We start from the raw sequence: 23,733 nt of genomic DNA, 5'->3' as shown, positions 1-23,733 counted from the left end.
TAATATGAGAGGAGGAGATTGACTTAGCTCTAATATGAGAGAGGAGATGGACTTAACTCTAATATGAGAGAGGAGATGGGCTTAACTCTAATATGAGAGAGGAGATGGACTTAGCTCTAATATGAGAGGAGGAGATGGGCTTAACTCTAATATGAGAGGAGGAGATGGACTTAACTCTAATATGAGAGGAGGAGATGGACTTAGCTCTAATATGAGAGAGGAGATGGACTTAGCTCTAATATGAGAGAGGAGATGGACTTAGCTCTAATATGAGAGGAGGAGATGGGCTTAACTCTAATATGAGAGGAGGAGATGGACTTAACTCTAATATGAGAGGAGGAGATGGACTTAGCTCTAATATGAGAGAGGAGATGGACTTAACTCTAATATGAGAGGAGGAGATGGACTTAGCTCTAATATGAGAGGAGGAGATGGACTTAGCTCTAATATGAGAGGAGGAGATGGACTTAACTCTAATATGAGAGGAGGAGATGGGCTTAACTCTAATATGAGAGAGGAGATGGACTTAACTCTAATATGAGAGAGGAGATGGACTTAACACTAATATGAGAGGAGGAGATGGGCTTAACTCTAATATGAGAGGAGGAGATGGGCTTAACTCTAATATGAGAGGAGGAGATGGACTTAGCTCTAATATGAGAGAGGAGATGGACTTAACACTAATATGAGAGAGGAGATGGGCTTAACTCTAATATGAGAGAGGAGATGGACTTAACTCTAATATGAGAGAGGAGATGGACTTAACTCTAATATGAGAGAGGAGATGGACTTAACTCTAATATGAGAGAGGAGATGGGCTTAACTCTAATATGAGAGAGGAGATGGACTTAACTCTAATATGAGAGAGGAGATGGACTTAACACTAATATGAGAGAGGAGATGGGCTTAACTCTAATATGAGAGAGGAGATGGACTTAACTCTAATATGAGAGGAGGAGATGGACTTAACTCTAATATGAGAGGAGGAGATGGACTTAACTCTAATATGAGAGAGGAGATGGACTTAACACTAATATGAGAGAGGAGATGGACTTAACTCTAATATGAGAGAGGAGATGGACTTAACACTAATATGAGAGAGGAGATGGACTTAACACTAATATGAGAGAGGAGATGGGCTTAACTCTAATATGAGAGAGGAGATGGACTTAACTCTAATATGAGAGGAGGAGATGGACTTAGCTCTAATATGAGAGAGGAGATGGACTTAACTCTAATATGAGAGGAGGAGATGGACTTAACTCTAATATGAGAGAGGAGATGGACTTAACACTAATATGAGAGAGGAGATGGACTTAACTCTAATATGAGAGAGGAGATGGACTTAACACTAATATGAGAGAGGAGATGGACTTAGCTCTAATATGAGAGAGGAGATGGGCTTAACTCTAATATGAGAGAGGAGATGGACTTAGCTCTAATATGAGAGAGGAGATGGACTTAACACTAATATGAGAGGAGGAGATGGACTTAACTCTAATATGAGAGAGGAGATGGACTTAGCTCTAATATGAGAGAGGAGATGGACTTAACTCTAATATGAGAGAGGAGATGGGCTTAACTCTAATATGAGATAGGAGATGGGCTTAGCTCTAATATGAGAGAGGAGATGGACTTAACACTAATATGAGACGAGGCGATGGACTTAGCTCTAATATGAGAGAGGAGATGGACTTAACTCTAATATGAGAGAGGAGATGGACTTAACTCTAATATGAGAGAGGAGATGGACTTAACTCTAATATGAGAGAGGAGATGGGCTTAACTCTAATATGAGAGAGGAGATGGACTTAACTCTAATATGAGAGAGGAGATGGACTTAACTCTAATATGAGAGGAGGAGATGGACTTAGCTCTAATATGAGAGGAGGAGATGGACTTAGCTCTAATATGAGAGAGGAGATGGGCTTAACTCTAATATGAGAGAGGAGATGGGCTTAACTCTAATATGAGAGAGGAGATGGACTTAACTCTAATATGAGAGGAGGAGATGGACTTAGCTCTAATATGAGAGAGGAGATGGACTTAACTCTAATATGAGAGGAGGAGATGGACTTAACTCTAATATGAGAGAGGAGATGGACTTAACACTAATATGAGAGAGGAGATGGACTTAACTCTAATATGAGAGAGGAGATGGACTTAACACTAATATGAGAGAGGAGATGGACTTAGCTCTAATATGAGAGAGGAGATGGGCTTAACTCTAATATGAGAGAGGAGATGGACTTAGCTCTAATATGAGAGAGGAGATGGACTTAACACTAATATGAGAGGAGGAGATGGACTTAACTCTAATATGAGAGAGGAGATGGACTTAGCTCTAATATGAGAGAGGAGATGGACTTAACTCTAATATGAGAGAGGAGATGGGCTTAACTCTAATATGAGATAGGAGATGGGCTTAGCTCTAATATGAGAGAGGAGATGGACTTAACACTAATATGAGACGAGGCGATGGACTTAGCTCTAATATGAGAGAGGAGATGGACTTAACTCTAATATGAGAGAGGAGATGGACTTAACTCTAATATGAGAGAGGAGATGGACTTAACTCTAATATGAGAGAGGAGATGGGCTTAACTCTAATATGAGAGAGGAGATGGACTTAACTCTAATATGAGAGAGGAGATGGACTTAACTCTAATATGAGAGGAGGAGATGGACTTAGCTCTAATATGAGAGGAGGAGATGGACTTAGCTCTAATATGAGAGAGGAGATGGGCTTAACTCTAATATGAGAGAGGAGATGGGCTTAACTCTAATATGAGAGAGGAGATGGGCTTAACTCTAATATGAGAGAGGAGATGGGCTTAACTCTAATATGAGAGAGGAGATGGGCTTAACTCTAATATGAGAGAGGAGATGGGCTTAACTCTAATATGAGAGAGGAGATGGACTTAGCTCTAATATGAGAGAGGAGATGGACTTAGCTCTAATATGAGAGGAGGAGATGGACTTAACACTAATATGAGAGGAGGAGATGGACTTAGCTCTAATATGAGAGGGGAGATGGACTTAACTCTATGAGAGGAGGAGATGGACTTAGCTCTAATATGAGAGAGGAGATGGACTTAACTCTATGAGAGGAGGAGATGGACTTAGCTCTAATATGAGAGAGGAGATGGACTTAGCTCTAATATGAGAGAGGAGATGGACTTAGCTCTAATATGAGAGAGGAGATGGACTTAGCTCTAATATGAGAGAGGAGATGGACTTAGCTCTAATATGAGAGAGGAGATGGACTTAGCTCTAATATGAGAGAGGAGATGGACTTAGCTCTAATATGAGAGAGGAGATGGACTTAGCTCTAATATGAGAGAGGAGATGGACTTAGCTCTAATATGAGAGAGGAGATGGACTTAACTCTAATATGAGAGAGGAGATGGACTTAGCTCTAATATGAGAGAGGAGATGGACTTAACTCTAATATGAGAGAGGAGATGGACTTAACTCTAATATGAGAGAGGAGATGGACTTAACTCTAATATGAGAGAGGAGATGGACTTAACTCTAATATGAGAGAGGAGATGGACTTAACTCTAATATGAGAGAGGAGATGGACTTAACTCTATGAGAGGAGGAGATGGACTTAACTCTAATATGAGAGAGGAGATGGGCTTAACTCTAATATGAGAGAGGAGATGGACTTAACTCTAATATGAGAGAGGAGATGGACTTAGCTCTAATATGAGAGGAGGAGATGGACTTAACTCTAATATGAGAGAGGAGATGGACTTAACTCTATGAGAGGAGGAGATGGACTTAACTCTAATATGAGAGAGGAGATGGACTTAGCTCTAATATGAGAGAGGAGATGGACTTAGCTCTAATATGAGAGAGGAGATGGACTTAGCTCTAATATGAGAGAGGAGATGGGCTTAACTCTAATATGAGAGGAGGAGATGGACTTAGCTCTAATATGAGAGAGGAGATGGACTTAGCTCTAATATGAGAGAGGAGATGGGCTTAACACTAATATGAGAGAGGAGCAGTTGATCCCGCTCTGGCTTGGTTAACGTTCTGGTTTGTAACAGTTCCAGGATAAAGGCCTGAACTCGAACTCGGTCTCCAGCTAATATGAGGGGTAGAAGACATGGTCTCTCTTCCCTAATAACAGGGCGGGAGACCCCATACACTGACCACACCAACCCCCCTGGCTCCAAGCACAACTCAGGGACATATAACACTGTGGTATACGCCATGGATGCTTGGATCGGGATGCTTGTTCAAGTTCTTTAATAGTTGTCATACAGAAGTACAGAATACTTTCATACAAAATGCTTCTTACTGTTACGCTCCAGAGACTGTGCTAGACAAGATAGTATCAAATAACATAATAACATAATATAGCATGAATTTAGAAGAAGAAAATGAGGTCACAGTGTTCGGTATAGACATATGTACAATGTTCTGAGTTACCATATAATATACAATACACAATACTATGCAGTGTACTAATGTACAGTACTATCTAGTGCAAAGCAGAAATGGGATGAGGTACAATTTTAGGTACAATTTACAGTAAGGTGTACGAGTTGTAGTGCAATCCTTCATCCATAAATATAAAGTGTGGGGAGTGGGTGCTACAGTGTGTTTGTTTAAAGTGGGTGTGTGCTATAAGTGTGTGGAGTGGGTGCTACAGTGTGTTTGTTTAAAGTGAGTGTGTGCGTGTGGATGTGTGTGCTATGTGCGTTTGGTGGTTGTTGTTGTGTAGTGTTCATTCATTGTTCGTTTAGCAGCCTGATGGCCTGGGGATAGAAGCTTCTTCTGAGTCTTTCTGTGCTCGCCTTGAGACTCCTGTATCGCTTGCCTGACCGCAGCAGTTCAAAGAGGCAGTTGTTCGGGTGACTGGAGTCTTTAATGATTCTCTTAGCCTTGCCCTTGCAACGCTTGTAGTAAATGTTCTGGAGGGTGGGGAGCCCCCCTCCAATTGTGCGTTCGGCTGAACGTGTCACTCTTTGTAGTCTGCTTTGGTCTTGTGCAGTGCTATTCCCAAACCAGGAGGTGATGTTGCCGGTCAAGATGCTCTCTATTGTACATGAGTAGAAGTTCTTAAGGATCTTCTGGCTGACTTGGAACTTCCTTAGGCGCCTGAGGAAGTAGAGGCGTTGTCGTGCCTTCTTCACAACACTGTTAATGTGTGTGGTCCATGTCAAGTCCTCGGATATGTAGGCTCCGAGGTACTTAAAGCTGTTGACTCTCTCAACCGGTGCCCCGTCGATGCTGAGGGGGCTGTAGTCCTTGACCCCCGACCTCCTGAAGTCCACAATCATCTCCTTTGTTTTGCTGACGTTCAGGGAGAGGCTGTTTTCCTGGCACCATCCCGCCAGGACCTTGACCTCTTCCAGGTAGGCCCTCTCGTCGTTGGCAGAGATCAGGCCCACCACCACTGTGTCGTCAGCAAATTTGACGATTGTATTGCTACTCCGCTGAGCCACACAGTCGTGTGTGTACAGGGAGTAGAGGAGGGGACTCAGAACACAGCCCTGGGGGGCCCCTATGTTGAGGGTGATGGATGAGGAGGTGCAGTTGCCTGCTCTCACCACCTGGGGTCTGCCAGTCAGGAAGTCCAAGACCCACTGGCAGAGGTCATAGCCCAAGCCCAGGTCCCTGAGCTTGGCTATGAGTATGGAGGGGACTATGGTATTGAATGCCGAGCTGTAGTCGATGAATAGCATTCTCACATAGTTCCCCTGCCTCTTGTCCAGGTGTGATGCTGCTGTGTGCAGCACATGGGATATGGCGTCCTCCGTGGACCTGTTGGGGCGGTATGCAAATTGCAGGGGGTCCATGTTGATGGGGAGGGAGGAGCAGATGTAGCCCTTTACTAGCTTCTCGAAGCACTTCATGGCTATGGAGGTGAGAGCTACAGGGCGGTAGTCGTTGAGGCAAGCAGGCTTGGATTTTTTGGGTACAGGGATAATAGTGGACTTCTTCAGGCAGGTGGGGATGACAGCCTGTTCTAAGGACAGGTTAAATATGTCAGTGAATACTGGGGCCAGTTGGTCGGCACAGACTTTTAGGACGCGGCCGGGGATGCCGTCTGGACCTGCTGCCTTCCTGATATTCACTTTTTTAAAGGTCCGCCTCACCTCATGCTCTGTTACCCTGAACACTGCGCCTCCATCAGCAGCCGACCCCCCCCCCCCCATTGCCGAGGCTTGTGAGCTGGTGTTGTTATTACCAGCATCAAACCTTGCATAGAAGGTATTGAGGTCATTTGCTAAGGAGATGTCACTGTTCAGTTTGAGGGAGGCGCCTTTGTAGTCTGTCATCGTTTTGAGCCCCTGCCACATAGCTCTAGAGTCAGCTTGTTCAAACTGGAGTTCAATTTTATCCCTGTAGCGTCGTTTGGCCTCTGACACAGTCCTCCTTACGTTGTATCGCGCCACCTTGTGGTCATTCATGTTGCCTGCCTCTAGGCCGTCGTTGTATGCTTTGGTGCGCTCTCTCAGAGCTTCACGGACGGATTTGTCTACCCAGGGTTTTTGATTTGGGTAAACTTTCATTTTGGTAGTGGGGATTGTTTCTTTCACCCTAGTACAAACATAGTCCAGCACTGTCTCCGTGTAGGCATTAATGTTATCTGTGTCGCGGAACACATTCCAGTCTGTGTTGTGAAACACTGACCGGATCGTATCCTCTGACGTCACATCCCATTTCTGCACCTCTCGCGAGACTACGGGAGTACTTTTAATTCTCTGTCTGTACTTCGGTGAAAGAAAAATTGATGCGTGATCTGACTTACCGAAGCCACTATCAGAATGAGCCTTGTAGCCACCTTTAAATTGCGTGTAACAGTGATCTAGGATGTTACCGCCTCTGGTGTTGCAAGTCACATGCTGATAGAAGTCGGGCAATACCTTTCTCAGATTGGCGCTATTGAAATCTCCCAGAACTAAAATGGCGGCGTTAACATTCGCCTCTTGGATTCTATTTACCTCGTCGTGTAGTCTGGAGAGCGCAACCTTGTTGCTGGCTTGCGGTGGAATATACACTCCGACCAGGACGATCGCCGTTAACTCCCTCGGGAGGAAGAAAGGACGACACTTGATGGTTATATATTCCAGTTCTGGGGAGCAGTGGTTGGATAATTCCTTCACGTTAGTTGGGTCACTCCAATTTTTGTTCAACATGAAGGCAATACCTCCTCCACGTTGTTTACCGGATTCTGCTGTTCTATCCTTGCGGTGAATGAAGAAATGATCGGCCGGTTGGATGGCGTGGTCTGGGACTTCTGGCGCCAGCCACGTCTCGATGAAGCAGAGAACGTTACAGTCCCTAACGTCTCTCTGGAGAACCCTTGTTGACGGCCTATGCCCCAAACGGGGTAAAAGGCATAAGTTAGAATATAACGTTGCTGGGTCCCTCTGTGACTTCTGAGTGTGAGACAGGGACTGTTGCTGGGTTCCTCCGTGTGTGAGTCCTCTCTCTCTCTCTCTCTCTCTCTCTCTCTCTCTCTCTCTCTCTCTCTCTCTCTCTCTCTCTCTCTCTCTCTCTCTCTCTCTCTCTCTCTCTCTCTCTCTCTCTCTCTCTCTCTCTCCCCCCCCCCTCTCTCCCGAAAAATAAGATAGATAAAAAAAATCACACTAGAAGTCAGATGATTGACAGGGGCTGGCACGAGCCGGGAAGTGTCGTTTTTTGAAATTCGAAAGCCCTGGGTCTCTTCTCTCAAAAGACTACACTCTAGGTTGCGCCAAATCCTCGTGTTACAAGACGATATATCCGGCGAGCGTCATTTGACAGGCCGCTCCGTCAAGTGACCACATCAACGGTCTTGAACTGACCAATCACCGCTGATGGCGAAAATTATTGACCACCGAAAGCGATCGCAGATGGGCGGGTGAGAGGGGGGAAGGTGGGGGGAAGGTGACGAAGAAGTCCTTTGTCCTGACTCAAGCGTCTGAATTAATGGAAGTGGACGACCACATAAAAAAAATATATATATATAATCTCGAAGCTTCGAATTAAAATCGAATCTCGGCCCCGAAGCATCGAATGCCAAAAAAAAAATTCTAAAGTCAGCCCTACTGCCAGAGCAGTAAGGCAATCTGTCTTGCCAAGATTCTTGAAATAAGTTAAAATATCTAGGGTTCTCTCTCCTGATTGGATAAAGTAGGAATGGGATACCAGAATGTGTTTTCCATTTACTGCAGAGCAGAGGGACTGGGAGACCCATGTTACTGACCAAACACTCTATAACAGTGATGGCTGTTGGAATGTAGAGCTATTTAACATTTATTTGACCACGTACAGCACCATTAAATGAAGATATACTACTAGGTATATATTCTCACTACACTTTCCTCTTGGTATGTCAGCAAAATGTCATGTGACTGGTTCTATTTTAAGGCCCTTAATAATGAATGACCCTGGAAAAAACAGCCTTCTTTGTTGTTCTGGAAACTTTAGAAATCTAATCTCAAAATTACCCCGCAATTTACCACAGATAGTCCCTGATTTACCCCGGATACTCTCTGATTTACCTAATGACACAACCTGCAGATTTAGATCAATTGGAGGGGGAGGGGGAGAGAGAGAGAGACACACATCACAACAGTGTTTCAGTAACTCTGTGTTGAATTTCTTTTAGACGTATGGCTCTGCTTTCCCTGACACAGGACCCCTTTAATAATACACCCTCTCTCTCTCTCCTCTCTCTCTCCTCTCTCTCTGGAACACATTATTCTCTTCTCTTCTCTTCTCTTCTCTTCTCTTCTCTTCTCTTCTCTTCTCTTCTCTTCTCTTCTCTTCTTCTCTTTCTCTTCTCTTCTCTCTCTTCTCTTCTCTTCTCTTCTCTTCCTCCTCTCCTCTCCTCTTCTCTTTTCTCTTCTCTTCTTGCCTCCTCCTCTTCTGTCCTCTCTCTTCTCCTCCTCCTCTTCTGTCCTATCTCTCCTCCTCCTCTTCTCCTCTTCTATCTTCTCCTCTCTTCTCCTCCTCCCCCCCCTCACCTCTCCTCTGTGTGCTCTCTCTCTCCCCTCACCTCTCATCTGTGTGCTCTCTCCCCCCTCACCTCTCCTCTGTGTGCTCTCTCCCCCCTCACCTCTCCTCTGTGTGCTCTCTCCCCCCCCTCACCTCTCCTCTGTGTGCTCTCTCCCCCCCTCACCTCTCCTCTGTGTGCTCTCTCTCTCTCTCCCCCTCACCTCTCCTCTGTGTGCTCTCTCTCTCTCTCCCCCTCACCTCTCCTCTGTGTTCTCTCTCTCTCCCCCCTCACCTCTCCTCTGTGTTCTCTCTCTCTCCCCCCTCACCTCTCATCTGTGTGCTCTCTCCCCCCTCACCTCTCCTCTGTGTGCTCTCTCCCCCCTCACCTCTCCTCTGTGTGCTCTCTCCCCCCCTCACCTCTCCTCTGTGTGCTCTCTCCCCCCCTCACCTCTCCTCTGTGTGCTCTCTCTCTCTCTCCCCCTCACCTCTCCTCTGTGTGCTCTCTCTCTCTCTCCCCTCACCTCTCCTCTGTGTCTCTCTCTCTCCCCCTCACCTCTCCTCTGTGTGCTCTCTCCCCCCTCCTCACCTCTCTCTGTGTGCTCTCTCTCCCCCCTCACCTCTCCTCTGTGTTCTCTCTCTCTCCCCCCTCACCTCTCCTCTGTGTGCTCTCTCCCCCCTCCTCCTCTCCTCTGTGTGCTCTCTCTCTCTCTCCCCCCCCCCCTCACCTCTCCTCTGTGTGCTCTCTCTCTCTCTCCCCCTCACCTCTCCTCTGTGTTCTCTCTCTCTCTCCCCCTCACCTCTCCTCTGTGTTCTCTCTCTCCCCCCTCACCTCTCCTCTGTGTGCTCTCTCCCCCTCCTCACCTCTCCTCTGTGTGCTCTCTCTCCTCCCCCCTCACCTCTCCTCTGTGTGCTCTCTCTCTCTCCCCCCCTCACATCTCCTCTGTGTGCTCTCTCTCTCTCTCCCCCCTCACATCTCCTCTGTGTGCTCTCTCTCTCTCTCCCCCTCACCTCTCCTCTGTGTGCTCTCTCTCCCCCCTCACCTCTCCTCTGTGTGCTCTCTCTCCCCCCTTCTCTCTCCTCTGTGTGCTCTCTCTCCCCCCCCTCCCCCTTCTCCTCTGTGTGCTCTCTCTCTCCCCTATCCCCTCCCTCTGTGTTCTCTCTCTCTCCCCCTCACCTCTCCTCTGTGTGCTCTCTCTCTCTCTCCCCCCCCCCTCACCTCTCCTCTGTGTGCTCTCTCTCTCTCTCCCCTCACCTCTCTCTGTGTTCTCTCTCTCTCTCCCCTCACCTCTCTCTGTGTTCTCTCTCTCTCCCCCCTCACCTCTCCTCTGTGTGCTCTCTCCCCCTCCTCACCTCTCCTCTGTGTGCTCTCTCTCCTCCCCCTCACCTCTCCTCTGTGTGCTCTCTCTCTCTCCCCCCTCACATCTCCTCTGTGTGCTCTCTCTCTCTCTCCCCCTCACATCTCCTCTGTGTGCTCTCTCTCTCTCCCCCCCTCACCTCTCCTCTGTGTGCTCTCTCTCCCCCTCACCTCTCCTCTGTGTGCTCTCTCTCTCTCCCCCCTCACCTCTCCTCTGTGTGCTCTCTCTCTCTCCCCCCTCACCTCTCCTCTGTGTGCTCTCTCTCTCCCCTCCTCACCTCTCTGTGCTCTCTCTCTCTCCCCCCTCACCTCTCCTCTGTGTGCTCTCTCCCCCCCCCTCACCTCTCCTCTGTGTGCTCTCTCCTCCCCCCTCACCTCTCCTCTGTGTGCTCTCTCTCCCCCCCCCCTCACCTCTCATCTGTGTGCTCTCTCCCCCCTCACCTCTCCTCTGTGTGCTCTCTCCTCCCCCCTCACCTCTCCTCTGTGTGCTCTCTCCCCCCCCTCACCTCTCCTCTGTGTGCTCTCTCCCCCCCCCACCTCTCCTCTGTGTGCTCTCCCCCCCCCCTCACCTCTCATCTGTGTGCTCTCTCCCCCCTCACCTCTCCTCTGTACTCTCTCTCCCCCTCACCTCTCCCCTGTGTGCTCTCTCCCCCCCCCCCTCACCTCTCATCTGTGTGCTCTCCCCCCCCCTCACCTCTCCTCTGTACTCTCTCTCCCCCCTCACCTCTCCCCTGTGTGCTCTCTCCCCCCCCCCTCACCTCTCATCTGTGTGCTCTCTCCCCCCTCACCTCTCCTCTGTACTCTCTCTCCCCCCTCACCTCTCCCCTGTGTGCTCTCTCCCCCCCCCCCCCCTCACCCTCTCCTCTGTGTGCTCTCTCCCATGTCCTTTCTGTTGTTGTGTCCACCGTGCTTCGCTTGACTGGCCATCTGTTAGCAGAACTAGTGGAGTGTGAGGTCCCCTCTCCCGTGTCAACCTTAGAAACTCATATTCCCAGAAGGCCACAGTGGAGGCAGCGTGGGAAAGCACTGTGGCCTTCTGGGACACTGGGTCCTTGTGTTAATTACAGCTCCATGAAGTGATGCAGATGAAGAATGAACAACACCGTTGTTTTACAGGGACTGCTACCTCATAATTTCATTGAGCTGTAATTATCACAAACACAAGGATTTAATTCCCCAGATGACATCACTGGTGGCCATAGTCAAACGCATTCACTCTCAATAACTAAATTAATGTGTGCAAACCTGTTTAGAGTTGTTGGATGTGTGTGAGATTATGTGCAAAATCAATCAGGTTTGTTTTGGTTTGATGACGTGCCCCTTTATCATGTGTAGTTGATTGCAGGCATACAGATTGCAGTCACACACAATATACACTATACATTACAGTATGCAGAATACACCATACAGTATGCACTCTGTACATGAGCACAACACACAATACAGTCTGTGTACATATGCAGAACACACAGAACTCAGTAGGTACTTTTGGCGAAGTGCCCCTTTAACCCTGTCCTGCTGACACTCGCAGCTTCCTACAGCACTGCTCGTTAACGTGCCTCATTTCCCTCGAGCGACAACGCCACAAGATGTTGATACATTTCTCCGTCTTGAACGTACCTCATTAAGTTCCAAACCTGTTGCTCGCTATTTCCGACAGAGTTGCTAACAGCTGTGGCGACCACGGAGAGGCCCAGAGGCGGAGCAAAGCAGCATAACGCAAATGTACATTTAACACCAATTCAAATGACTGCAACAACGGTATTTTACAGCTGTAAAGGTGCTATAGATAACATTTGTATGTAGAGTAATCTTTTTAAATGTTTTATTATAATACATCCACAGAGCCTTTAGAAAGGTGCAGAATACAAATATTGCTTTTCCCAAAATATATATGAATGAATTTGTCATTAAAGAAAAATGTGTGGGTCCAAAAAGAATGTTGTTGTCTACATGTTGCATCCATGTATCCCCTCCATACTCTCATTTCCCCATGTGAAAAGCACCTGATTGGATAAATGATATGCAAGTACTTTAAGTAAAATTTCAAGCTACTTAATTTACATTTAATTTTAGGGAACTTTATACTTTTACTCCACTACATTTCAAGGGAAATATTGTAATTTTTACTCCACTACATTTATCTGAACCCTCTGAACAGTTGCTAGTTACTTTGAAGAAAAGGATTTTGCATAGAAAACCTAATATATACAAAATAAATATGTATGAAGATTAGGGATGCCCCGATCACGTTTTTTGCCACCGATACCGATCACCGATCGTCGTGAGCCATATCGGCCGATACCGATCCGATACCGATCGTTTTTGATTAAAAAGAAATTAAAAATTATTTTATATAATTTTTTTTTTTTTTTTTATAAAATATATATATTATATAATTAGACTTGTACTTGTATTATCTGCGAGACATCGCCACCACGCAACAAGTCAAAATGCTCGCTATCTGCAAACAGCTCCACTGTCTGTGTGTACTCTAGTAGCCTCGCTCCAAAAAGGATTCTCCGGCGCTGCAGCGGGACCCATTGGTAACGTTATGCTTTGGTCATTTCACATTCAGCAAGCCCTCAGCTCGAATACGCATTAAATCAATGTTATAAGACATTGATATCAAGAGCTATCTGTAGCTACTGCTAGCCGGCTAGATGACGTTAAGACAGAACTTTAGTTCAATGGGACATTTAGTTTTGAACAGAAAACTAACGTCAGCTAACGCAAGCTAACGCAAGCTACCGGAGGTATGAACATGGACTACTAGATTTTCTGGATCATTTGTTGATATCAGGAGCTATCGGTAGCTAGCCGGCTAAATACCGTTAGACAATGCCTACTAAACGTGAATAGTTGACTGGGTAATTTTGTTTAAACAGTAACGATAGCTAGGTAGCTAACGTTAGCGCAGGTCGAATGCACTACAGACTCGAGCAGAGGAGCCGCACCTCTTTGTTTACAAACTCTACACGGTACGGGCGGGGCTAGGGAGGAGGAGCAGTTTGCAGGTCCTGTGCGTCTGAGACAAGCGAGTGAGATATCCACTTGATCAGTTTCCAAGATCGGCGAATATGACTCATTATCGGAATTCCCCGATCGCATATTTATACTGATTATCGGCCGATAACGATCGGTGGCCGATCGATCGGGGCATCCCTAATGAAGATTATATACTTTCACATTTGAAACCTGTCAACTTCAAGAGGATGTAATCAGAGCAGCATAACTGGACCGCATACCACTTTAACATAACCTTTAATCAGAGCAGCATAACTGGACCACATACCACTTTAACAACATATAGAGGTCAATGGGTACACAAACGTCATGTAGAATGTGTACTTTTACTTTAGATACGTAAGTGCATTCAATAACAAATACTTATCTACTTTTACTTGAGTAGAATTTGAATGGAGGACTTTTGCACGGAAGTTACTTTTAGCAACAGAAACCTCAGGGTTTTGCTCGTCTTACCAACAAATACGTTCACCATATACAGGACAACATTTACCACACAGCATTAATCCATGTGGTGTAACATTCCTGAACACGCCTCATTAAACAGCCAGCCTGTCGTTCAGACTAGCATGCTAACAGGTGCGGCGGCCCGCAGCGCTGCTCATTAACATAGCTCAGCCTCTCAACCCACACAACCCTGCTAGGAGACAGATTATCACCCAGTTAACAGCACCCATGTGCAGATATCCCCTCCACAGCCCCCTTGCTCAACCCCCCCGCAACTCAATGATACATTGATTACATTACATTACAAAAAAGCGCTTTACAATTTTGTTCCTCACATTCACCCATTCACTCACACATTCACACACAGATGGCGGAGGCGACCATGCAAGGTGCAACCTGCTCATCGGGAGCAATTAGGGGTTAAGTGTCTTGCTCAAGGACAGTTTGACACACTGCCCAGGAGGAGCAGGAATCGAACCAGGAACCTTCTGATCACCAGATGACCGCTCTACCTCTTGAGCCACTGTCATCATACAGCACAAGTACACTACAATGGGAAAAAAAAGTTTGGCATCCAACCACAGTGCAAATATAACAGTAAAGTGCAATAGTTTCAAGTTCAAGTTTCAAATTATTTTCTTTTCTTTATTTTTCCTTTTTTTTGTCCTTTGCTCTGGAGTTCAGAGGACAGACGTGCATATTAGTCGAGTGACACCTCGTGTTCGGACCCCAGGAAGAATAGTCTTTCACCCATGGGTGTAGACTAATGGGGATCCATAAAATAAACAAATAAACAAACCTGTTGTCTGTCGTCACCACGGTCCATTTACTTTATTTTTAATTGTGATTGAAGAACGATTACGACTGAAGCAACGCTTTCTAGTGTCTAATCGTAAAACGGAATAAGAGAATAATTGCATCTGTCCTCCTCACACCCGCTCACATTGATCCACTAGATCAGTGGTTCTCAAACTTTTTACACCAAGTACCACCTGAGAACGTAGCTGGCTCTCCAAGTACCACCATATGACCAGCGTTAAAATACAGTCTATTCAGCTATGCACAGTTCACGCAGGAGGCAAATGTATTCCTAATACCATTATTTATTGTTAACTTTTGTCAGACACAGCCACAATGTACAAAGGGATAGCACTAGAACTAACAAACGCTTCCACACAACTCATACAATGCAAGGACCATTGAGAACATAATAACTAACATTCTCACATAGCAAGTGAGAAAATTAAGAACAACTGTATTTCAGCAAATGTACTTAATTCTCTCTCTATCTCTCTCTCTCACACAGCAAGCAATTGTCCGTCATTCTCTCTCTCACACACACACACACACACACACACACACACACACACACACACACACACACACACACACACACACACACACATTTTGTTACAAAAACTTAATTTCCTGCATTCTGGTGCAGGCATTTTTGAATTTTTACCATTTAAATGCCAGTGTTTGTGATGGGCATCACAAATTATTGTTAAAAAAAACACAAAAAGTAAAATATTTTCAATATATCAAATGCAAAGTAAATTTTTCTGGGGGGGATTATTACAAGATAGGCATGTGTCAATGATTAGCAGCAACACAGATTTTGATGGATTTTTTGTAATGTCAAATTTAACACCAACTCTTTTCAGAAAAGTGGGAGTATTTCATTTTTTATCTGACAAAATCGAAAAAAAAATAAATGGTTATGATCAGGGCTGAAGTTGAATTAAAGATGTATGACTGTTTAGACTGCATTACTCTCTGTCACAGTGATCTCCTGGTTGTTCCCCACTTAGGTTATCTAACTATCGCGCCGCCTCAACCAGAAACACTGGCCTGGCCTGCTTCTAAGTTCAGTGGCCTGACTGAAAAAAATAATTAAATTAATTATTATTATTTATTTTTTTGCTTTTTTGTAAATGTTTTCAAGTACCACCAGCAGTACCACCAAGTACCACTAGTGGTACGCGTACCACAGTTTGAGAACCACTGCACTAGATCATTTCCTGCATCACATTCTCTCTCACTGACACACTAGATCACTTCCTGCTCACTCCCTCTCTCTCTCACTGACACACTAGATCACTTCCTGCTCGCTCCCTCTCTCTCTCACTGACACACTAGATCACTTCCTGCTCGCTCCCTCCCTCTCTCACTGACACACTAGATCACTTCCTGCTCGCTCCCTCTCTCTCTCACTGACTCACTAGATCACTTCCTGCTCTCTCTCTCTCTCACTGACACACTAGATCACTTCCTGCTTGCTCTCTCTCTCTCTCTCTCTCTCTCTCTCTCTCTCTCTCTCTCTCTCTCTCTCTCTCTCTCTCTCTCTCACTGACACACTAGATCACTTCCTGCTCGCTCCCTCTCTCTTACTGACACACTAGATCACTTCCTGCTCGCTACCTCTCTCTCACTGACACACTAGATCACTTCCTGCTTGCTCGCTCCCTCTCTCTCTCTCTCTCTTATTCATTGGTAACAGGACAATACAGGACAGGACATTTATAATTTTCTAATGATTTAATTCACCCTCCTACCCCTCATAGCAACCCTAGAATTACCATAGCAACGCTGCTATTAGCCTACTGTTTACAGTCCGACACAGATTTATGGTCTGTCAGGACTCACCTTGAGGCCTTGGCAGTGGGGGCTTGTGGGAGGGGACTTTCTGCCTGTCCTCTGTGGTAATGAGAAGCAGAGACCTGCCCTGTCATCAGCTGGTAATAATAACACTGTGTGTGTGTGTGTGTGTGTGTGTGTGTGTGTGTGTGTGTGTGTGTGTGTGTGTGTGTGTGTGTGTGTGTGTGTGTGTGTGTGTGTGTGTGTGTGTGTGTGTGTGTGTGTGTGTGTGTGTGTGTGTGTGTGTGTGTGTGTGTGTGTGTGTGTGTGTGTGTGTGTGTGTGTGTGTGTGTGTGTGTGTGTGTGTGTGTGTGTGGCACTCAACCATTGATCAGTAACAGGAATACAGCTGCTGTCAACGTTCTCATCTTTTCAACAAGAACTCACAAATGACACAGTGACGAAACATGTGTATGCGGGTGTGTGTGTGTGTGTGTGTGTACATTTGCCTGCACATGGGTTGGTATGTTTGAATGGAGGCAAATGCACACACACACACACACCTAAAAGTGTGTTTTGGTATAGTCCATGCAGTAGGAACTCACTAACGGACTATTCCATCTCTTCTGCCTGCAGGGTCCGACTCCTCCCAGGACCACAGTGTGGCGGCGACCTCAGCTTGGAACAGCTCTACTGAGGGTGAGGCGAGAGGAGACACACAACAACCTTTATCCAAAGTGCCTTACAGTTTTTGTTCCTCACACTTTACCCACTCACTCGCACATTCACACACCGACATGCAAGGTGCCAGCCTGCTCATCAGGAGCAGTTAGGGGTTAAGTGTCTTGCTCAAGGACACGCTGCCCAGGAGGAGCGGGAAACAAACCGAGAATCGAACCGGGAACCTTCCGATTACCAGACAACCGCTCTAACTCCTGAGCCACTGTCGCACGCAGACCAAGCTAATTAACAATTTTTTTTTTTTTTTTTTTTATCCACTTTTTCTCCCATTTTCTATATTTTCTCCCATCCCAATTTCGTATCATCCAATTCAACCCTCCCCTGTCACGAACGCTGTTTCTTGCCTCCCACAAGCCGGCTGCAATGTGGACTAAGTCATACATAGCACAAGTCCCCTCCGGTACTTGAGGTAACAGCAGTCGCATCTTTTCACCTGCGCAGCTCGATCTCTCAGTGGCGAGGAGTAACGCGTGGGAGGCTCACGCTGCCCCCGACACTTCCTGATTCTACTGCGCAGGCGCACCAACCGACCTGTAGGAGTCGCTGTCCACAACGCCCGATCCCCACCCATCAGTTTCCCACCCCCTAATACGGCCAATGTGTATTAGTACGGACGACCAGCTAAACTGAAAGCAAATGTGGAGTGCTGGGCTCGAACAGGCAAGCCCAGCGTCTCCAGATTTCATGGCGAGTGCCTTGCCCACTACGCCACATAGCCGCCATTAACAAATTATTTATTTACATTTACATTTACACATAAAACTAAAGCGATTTGCAAAAATCACTTTGAGTGCTAATGTAATAGAGAAACAGGTTTGAACACACTGAAAGAAAATATTTGCTCCTTACTTTCATGTTGACTTGTTGCCAGATGCCTGTTTTGGGTTCCAGATGAGAGGTAGGAGCTGGAAAACATAACGGTTCCATAGCCTGAAGTTTTATAGTCATACAGTCCAAAGTTTATAAAAATCCCACGGAAAATCTGTTTTTTTAGAATGTTTTTTGTAATGCGCGTACCACAATAATTCAGCGTGATTATCCAAAATGGTCGTCCACTTCCATTCATTCAGACGCACGAGTAAAAACAAAGCACTTCTTCGTCATGTTCACCCACCTTCCCCCACTCTCACCCGCCCGTCTGGGATGCTATTCGGAGCAGCAGACGCTCCTTGGCTACAACGGTGGTCAATTATTTTCGCCCTGCTCAGTTCGGGACCGTTTACAGTCGGACGTGGCCACTTGACGGAGCGGCCTGTCCAATGACGCTCGCCGGATATTTCGTCTTTTAACTCGAGACCCAAAGCACGCAATTGGTCGAGTGTGATGGCGATCGAAAGGCGGCAAATTCAACTGCAAAAAATGCAGCCCGAAGTCGGCAGACGAGCGCGAAGGGCTGTATACGGTATAAGGTTAAACACCCCAGTGGCTCGGTTAGACTGCCGGCAAGCTGATGACTCAGCTGACTGCTCTGCCTACCCAGGGAGACTCCACTGAAGCCAAAACGTACGACAACAGAGGACCATGCAATCACCGCTGATGGCTCACACCTGCCCACTTCTGTCAACACAGGCTCCACTGCAGCACCAGAATCCCCCCCCCCCCTGACCGAAACGGCGACCAAACCAAACAACCCGATCGATTTTCCTCTGCGGAATGCATCTCCCAAACACAGGGTGTGCCGGACGTCACCGTTACAGAGCCGTAGCCAGAACCCAAACAAAACCCGACATCAAAAGGGCACCGAACTTAATCAAGTTGAGCGAGCCTGGCCGCAGAGAAGAGAGGGAGAGGCACAGAACCAAGCTAATTAACACAGAACCAAGCTAATTAACCCCTTAACCTCTTAAGCACTTTGCGCTCGTCTACCGGCTCCGGGCTGCATTTTTCACCAATCATCCAATACACCGTTCGAATGTTGAATTTGCCGCCTTTCGATCGCCACCACAATCAACCAATTGCGTGGTTCAGGTCTCGAGTTACTAGACGATATACGCGGCGAGCGTCATTTGACAGGCCGCTCCGTCAAGCGACCATCAATCCAATCTGACTGTAAACTGTCCTGAACTGACCAATCACCGCTGATGGCGAAAATGATTGACCACCGTTGTAGCCAAGGAGCGTCTGCCAGACGGGCGGGTGAGAGTGGGGGAAGGTGGGGGAAGGTGATGAAGAAGTCCTTTGTCCTGACTCAAGCGTGTGAATGGATGGAAGTGGACGGCCATTTGGGATAATCACGCTGCATTTTTACCCGTACACACATTACCAAAACCTTTGTCAAACACTCATTTTCCGTGGCATTTTTATAAACATTTTGACCTGTAGGCCTACTACATAAGACTTCAGGCTATGGAACCATTGTGTTTTCCAGCTCCTACCTCTCAACTGGAACTTAAAAACAGGTATTGAATGATCGGGAGAAACACGGAGCCGACAGACGAGAGCACGGGCGTGACAGCCCTTATACGTTAACACATTCAGTGCCGTTCACGGATAAACACACGTTTCTGACGCCCAACGGTTGCGTGCCAATCACTGATTAACACATTCAGGGCCATTGGGGCCCGTCTAATCCCACTCTATGAGGCCAGCTTTTCATTACAAGTTTTCACTGTGCGTGAGGTTGTTTGTAGAGCTAAATCTATATTTTATATTATTGCTATGTGTCCATTGTCATTGTCAATTGACAGTATAAACCTTCCCTTCAATATGCCATAAAGAAATTATTTTTTCATCAATACATTTCCATTTTATAGCGTTGTGAATATGAACTATATACCGCAATGTTCTGGGGTAATTCCTGCAAAGCTAGTTATAGGGCGCTAAGCTAATAACGTTAAATCGATTGGCGTTTCACATCGGCTCCGTGTTCCTACACAAACTAGAGTTAAAAATCTAAATGCATATGATCGGTATCATGGTCCACCATGAATGCATGAAAGGGGGGCGGGGGGAGTCGTTACTGATTATTGATTACCAATAACGGCATTCGTTGTTGCAACATCATACGCTGACTGGGTGGATGGCTATGAGAACAAGGCCCGATCAGACTGAAATTTACGTCAAATCACTCTTACCTGTGGCCGGTTGGATTCCAAAAAGAATTTCCCAGTTATTTGATCGCCATCTGGTAGATCGATATGTCCATTGGCTGATGCTATATTCCTTTACTGCATTCGACGTCGCAAAAAGTATTCCAGGCGATCTGGTAAAGCCATAGCTTCAGGCTAACAGAAAAGCTAACCTGGAATGAAAAAAAAGTGACACCCGGTCTGCAACAGGGGAAACTGCATTATCGAGACAGCGCCAATACCAGGATCTGGCCGGTACTGCACTTTCAGAGTCCCGATATGCCGTTTCCAGCCAAAATACAGCTCTGTGACATTGAGTAGGATATTAAAATAAAAGCAAAACCGAGTGGTAACACGTATATATATACAGTACGTGGTTGGCCTTTTAACTCATTGGACGCCAGACCCGATGATAGTCGGGTTAACTCACCGACCGCTCAGCGCCAATCACGAGTATAGTCGGCTTTTAATCGTTATTTCTTTTATTAGCGATATCCACAAAGTTTCCACTAATATGCGGTTGGCCAGGAATGTGTTAACACGTTTCTGGATTTCTTTTATTCGATATTTCCATTCATAAACATGCAGGCAGCTGTGTGTTATCACTGGGGATGGGTCTGAGATCGTAAAAGTCCAATACCGCCGCCTGCCGCCTTGCGGCCGCTATTGCACTCCATTTGAAACGATGTGGCTTGGTGTCTGGGACGATCTGCGGCCAGCGGGCGGGGTGACGGGGTCTAACTTCTCGGGCAGGGCAAGCGCTTATAACGCAGGCATCGACAAGGGTGGGGCTCCCGGGTTCATGTTCATTGCTGGATTACGTTGGAAACACGATCGCGATCAGTACTTGGAATGGCGATCAGATAATTGGAATATTCTTTTCGGGACAGATCCTGGTAAAGGTAAGGGCTAAATGGTATCAATATTGCGTTGATCCAAAAATTCCTTCATGCGATCGGGAGTGTGGGTGTGTGGCGTGTGGCGTGTTCTGTTGGTAGCGATCAAAGCACGGAGGGGCGCCCCCCCCCCCCCCCCTTTCATGCATCCATGATGAAACATAATACCGATAATCAAAATTTTATTTGAGAACAGTAGCTAGTCCAGGGAAGAAACGATAAAGTTTTTACTAGAATACACGTTGCCGGCCATTACGAAGCATTTTGGAAATTACACCAGACCGCCCTGAAACTACACTCATATTCACGATGGTATAAAACGGAAATGTATGGATAGAAAAAGAAAAAAATCCGTTTTTTTTGCATCTTGACCGGAAGAACGAATCTTGATCGGACAATCGACTATATTATTAGATCCATAGCTATAATATTTAATATAGTTTTAGCACTGCAAACACCGGCATGTACCCCCATTCATTACAGTTCTGGCACACACTGCCATACGCCCACAGCGACCTCTAGCACCCAATGTGTTAACCCAAGAGGTTAACACACATCCAAGCCAATTAACACACAACCAAGCTAATTAACACAGAACCAAGCTAATTAACACACAACCAAGCTAATTAACACACAACCAAGCTAATTAACACACAACCAAGCTAATTAACACACAATCAAGCTAATTAACTAACGAGTAGCATGAGAGGAGAACACACACACACACACACACACACACACACACACACACACACACACACACCAGAACATTGTGTACACATTAACAAACACAGCTGTAAACACAGAGGAGAGTGAAACAGGAGCTTCACAGTGGGTTCACTTTACTGATGGTGACAACAGCTTAGAAAAGGCATTAACATAATATATGGAGCGATATCTGTAAACAAATCACAAATGCATGAGATTTAACGTGAGTGGGGACGTGAATGAGAGGAGAGGTTTAATCAGAACAACAGAACTGTGGGCGCTGCTCCTCTGGGTTTAATCAGAACAACAGAACTGTGGGCGCTGCTCCTCTGGGTTTAATCAGAACAACAGAACTGTGGGCGCTGCTCCTCTGGGTTTAATCAGAACAACAGAACTGTGGGCGCTGCTCCTCTGGGTTTAATCAGAACAACAGAACTGTGGGAGCTGCTTCTCTGGGTTTAATCAGAACAACAGAACTGTGGGCGCTGCTTCTCTGGGTTTAATCAGAACAACAGAACTGTGGAGCTGCTCCTCTGGGTTTAATCAGAACAACAGAACTGTGTGGAGCTGCTTCTCTGGGTTTAATCAGAACAACAGAACTGTGGGAGCTGCTTCTCTGGGTTTAATCAGAACAACAGAACTGTGGGCGCTGCTTCTCTGGGTTTAATCAGAACAACAGAACTGTGGGGCTGCTTCTCTGGGTTTAATCAGAACAACAGAACTGTGGAGCTGCTCCTCTGGGTTTAATCAGAACAACACAACTGTGGAGCTGCTCCTCTGGGTTTAATCAGAACAACATAACTGTGGGAGCTGCTCCTCTGGGTTTAATCAGAACAACAGAACTGTGGGCGCTGCTCCTCTGGGTTTAATCAGAACAACAGAACTGTAGGAGCTGCTCCTCTGGGTTTAATCAGAACAACAGAACTGTGGGCGCTGCTCCTCTGGGTTTAATCAGAACAACAGAACTGTAGGAGCTGCTCCTCTGGGTTTAATCAGAACAACAGAACTGTGGGCGCTGCTCCTCTGGGTTTAATCAGAACAACAGAACTGTGGGAGCTGCTCCTCTGGGTTTAATCAGAACAACATAACTGTGGGAGCTGCTCCTCTGGGTTTAATCAGAACAACAGAACTGTGGGAGCTGCTCCTCTGGGTTTAATCAGAACAACAGAACTGTAGGAGCTGCTTCTCTGGGTTTCTATCAACCTCTTTGTTTCTCTGATCTTCCCAGTGACTCACTGTGACTTTCTGCATTTTCTCTTTGTCTAGAGTAGACTGGAGTTCACGTGTGTGTGTGTGTGTGTGTGTGTGTGTGTGTGTGTGTGTGTGTGTGTGTGTGTGTGTGTGTGTGTGTGTGTGTGTGTGTGTGTGTGTGTGTGTGTGTGTGTGTGTGTGTGTGTGTGTGTGTGTGTGTGTGTGTGTGTGTGTGTGTGTGTGTGTGTGTGTGTGTGTGTGTGTGTGTGTGTGTGTGTGTGTGTGTGTGTGTGTGTGTGTGTGGTGTGTGTGTGTGTGTGTGTGTGTTGTGTGTGTGTGTGTGTGTGTGTGTGTGGTGTGTGTGTGTGTGTGTGTGTGTGTGTGTGTGTGTGTGTGTGTGTGTGTGTGTTGTGCTCACCCAGCCCCAGTGGCTAACATCTGCCTCTTATCTGATGGATGGGAGCCGATTGGACCGCGTGTTTGGTCTGCAAGACAGGGCACGGGTTTGATTGGCCGGCGAGACAGGATTCAGGGAGCTCCGTCCTATCAGCACGCATCAGTGGCAGGAAGTGATACTGGTGAAAGACACTGGTTATTTAGTCTGATGTTGGTGATGCTGAAGATGATTGTGGCCGAGTCATGACAGCTTTATGTCAGAGAAACAACAGCCATCTTGGTCTCGTGAGATGTAGCTTCCTGTTATCAGCTGACCGTGTGGATGGAGGCCCTCCTTCAGACATCTCTCTTTCTCTCTCTGTGTGTCTCTCTCTCTCTTTCT

At 46.4% G+C, this 23,733-nt stretch overlaps 1 protein-coding gene across 1 annotated transcript in view; it reads left to right on the top strand.

Moving 5' to 3' along the window:
• ror1 (receptor tyrosine kinase-like orphan receptor 1) overlaps positions 1-23,733 on the top strand; it is a 275,320-nt gene that overhangs the window by 137,560 nt on the left and 114,027 nt on the right. The window contains 1 exon segment of the mRNA XM_084309728.1: positions 16,988-17,050. Within this exon segment, the coding sequence (XP_084165854.1) occupies positions 16,988-17,050 (63 nt within the window).

Source organism: Notolepis coatsorum (assembly GCF_963971535.1).
Source record: "Notolepis coatsorum genome assembly, chromosome: 3".
NCBI classification, from domain to species: Eukaryota; Metazoa; Chordata; class Actinopteri; order Aulopiformes; family Paralepididae; genus Notolepis; species Notolepis coatsorum.
The sequence above is the reverse complement of the archived record's forward strand: the minus strand, read 5'-3'. Positions and strand labels throughout refer to the sequence as shown.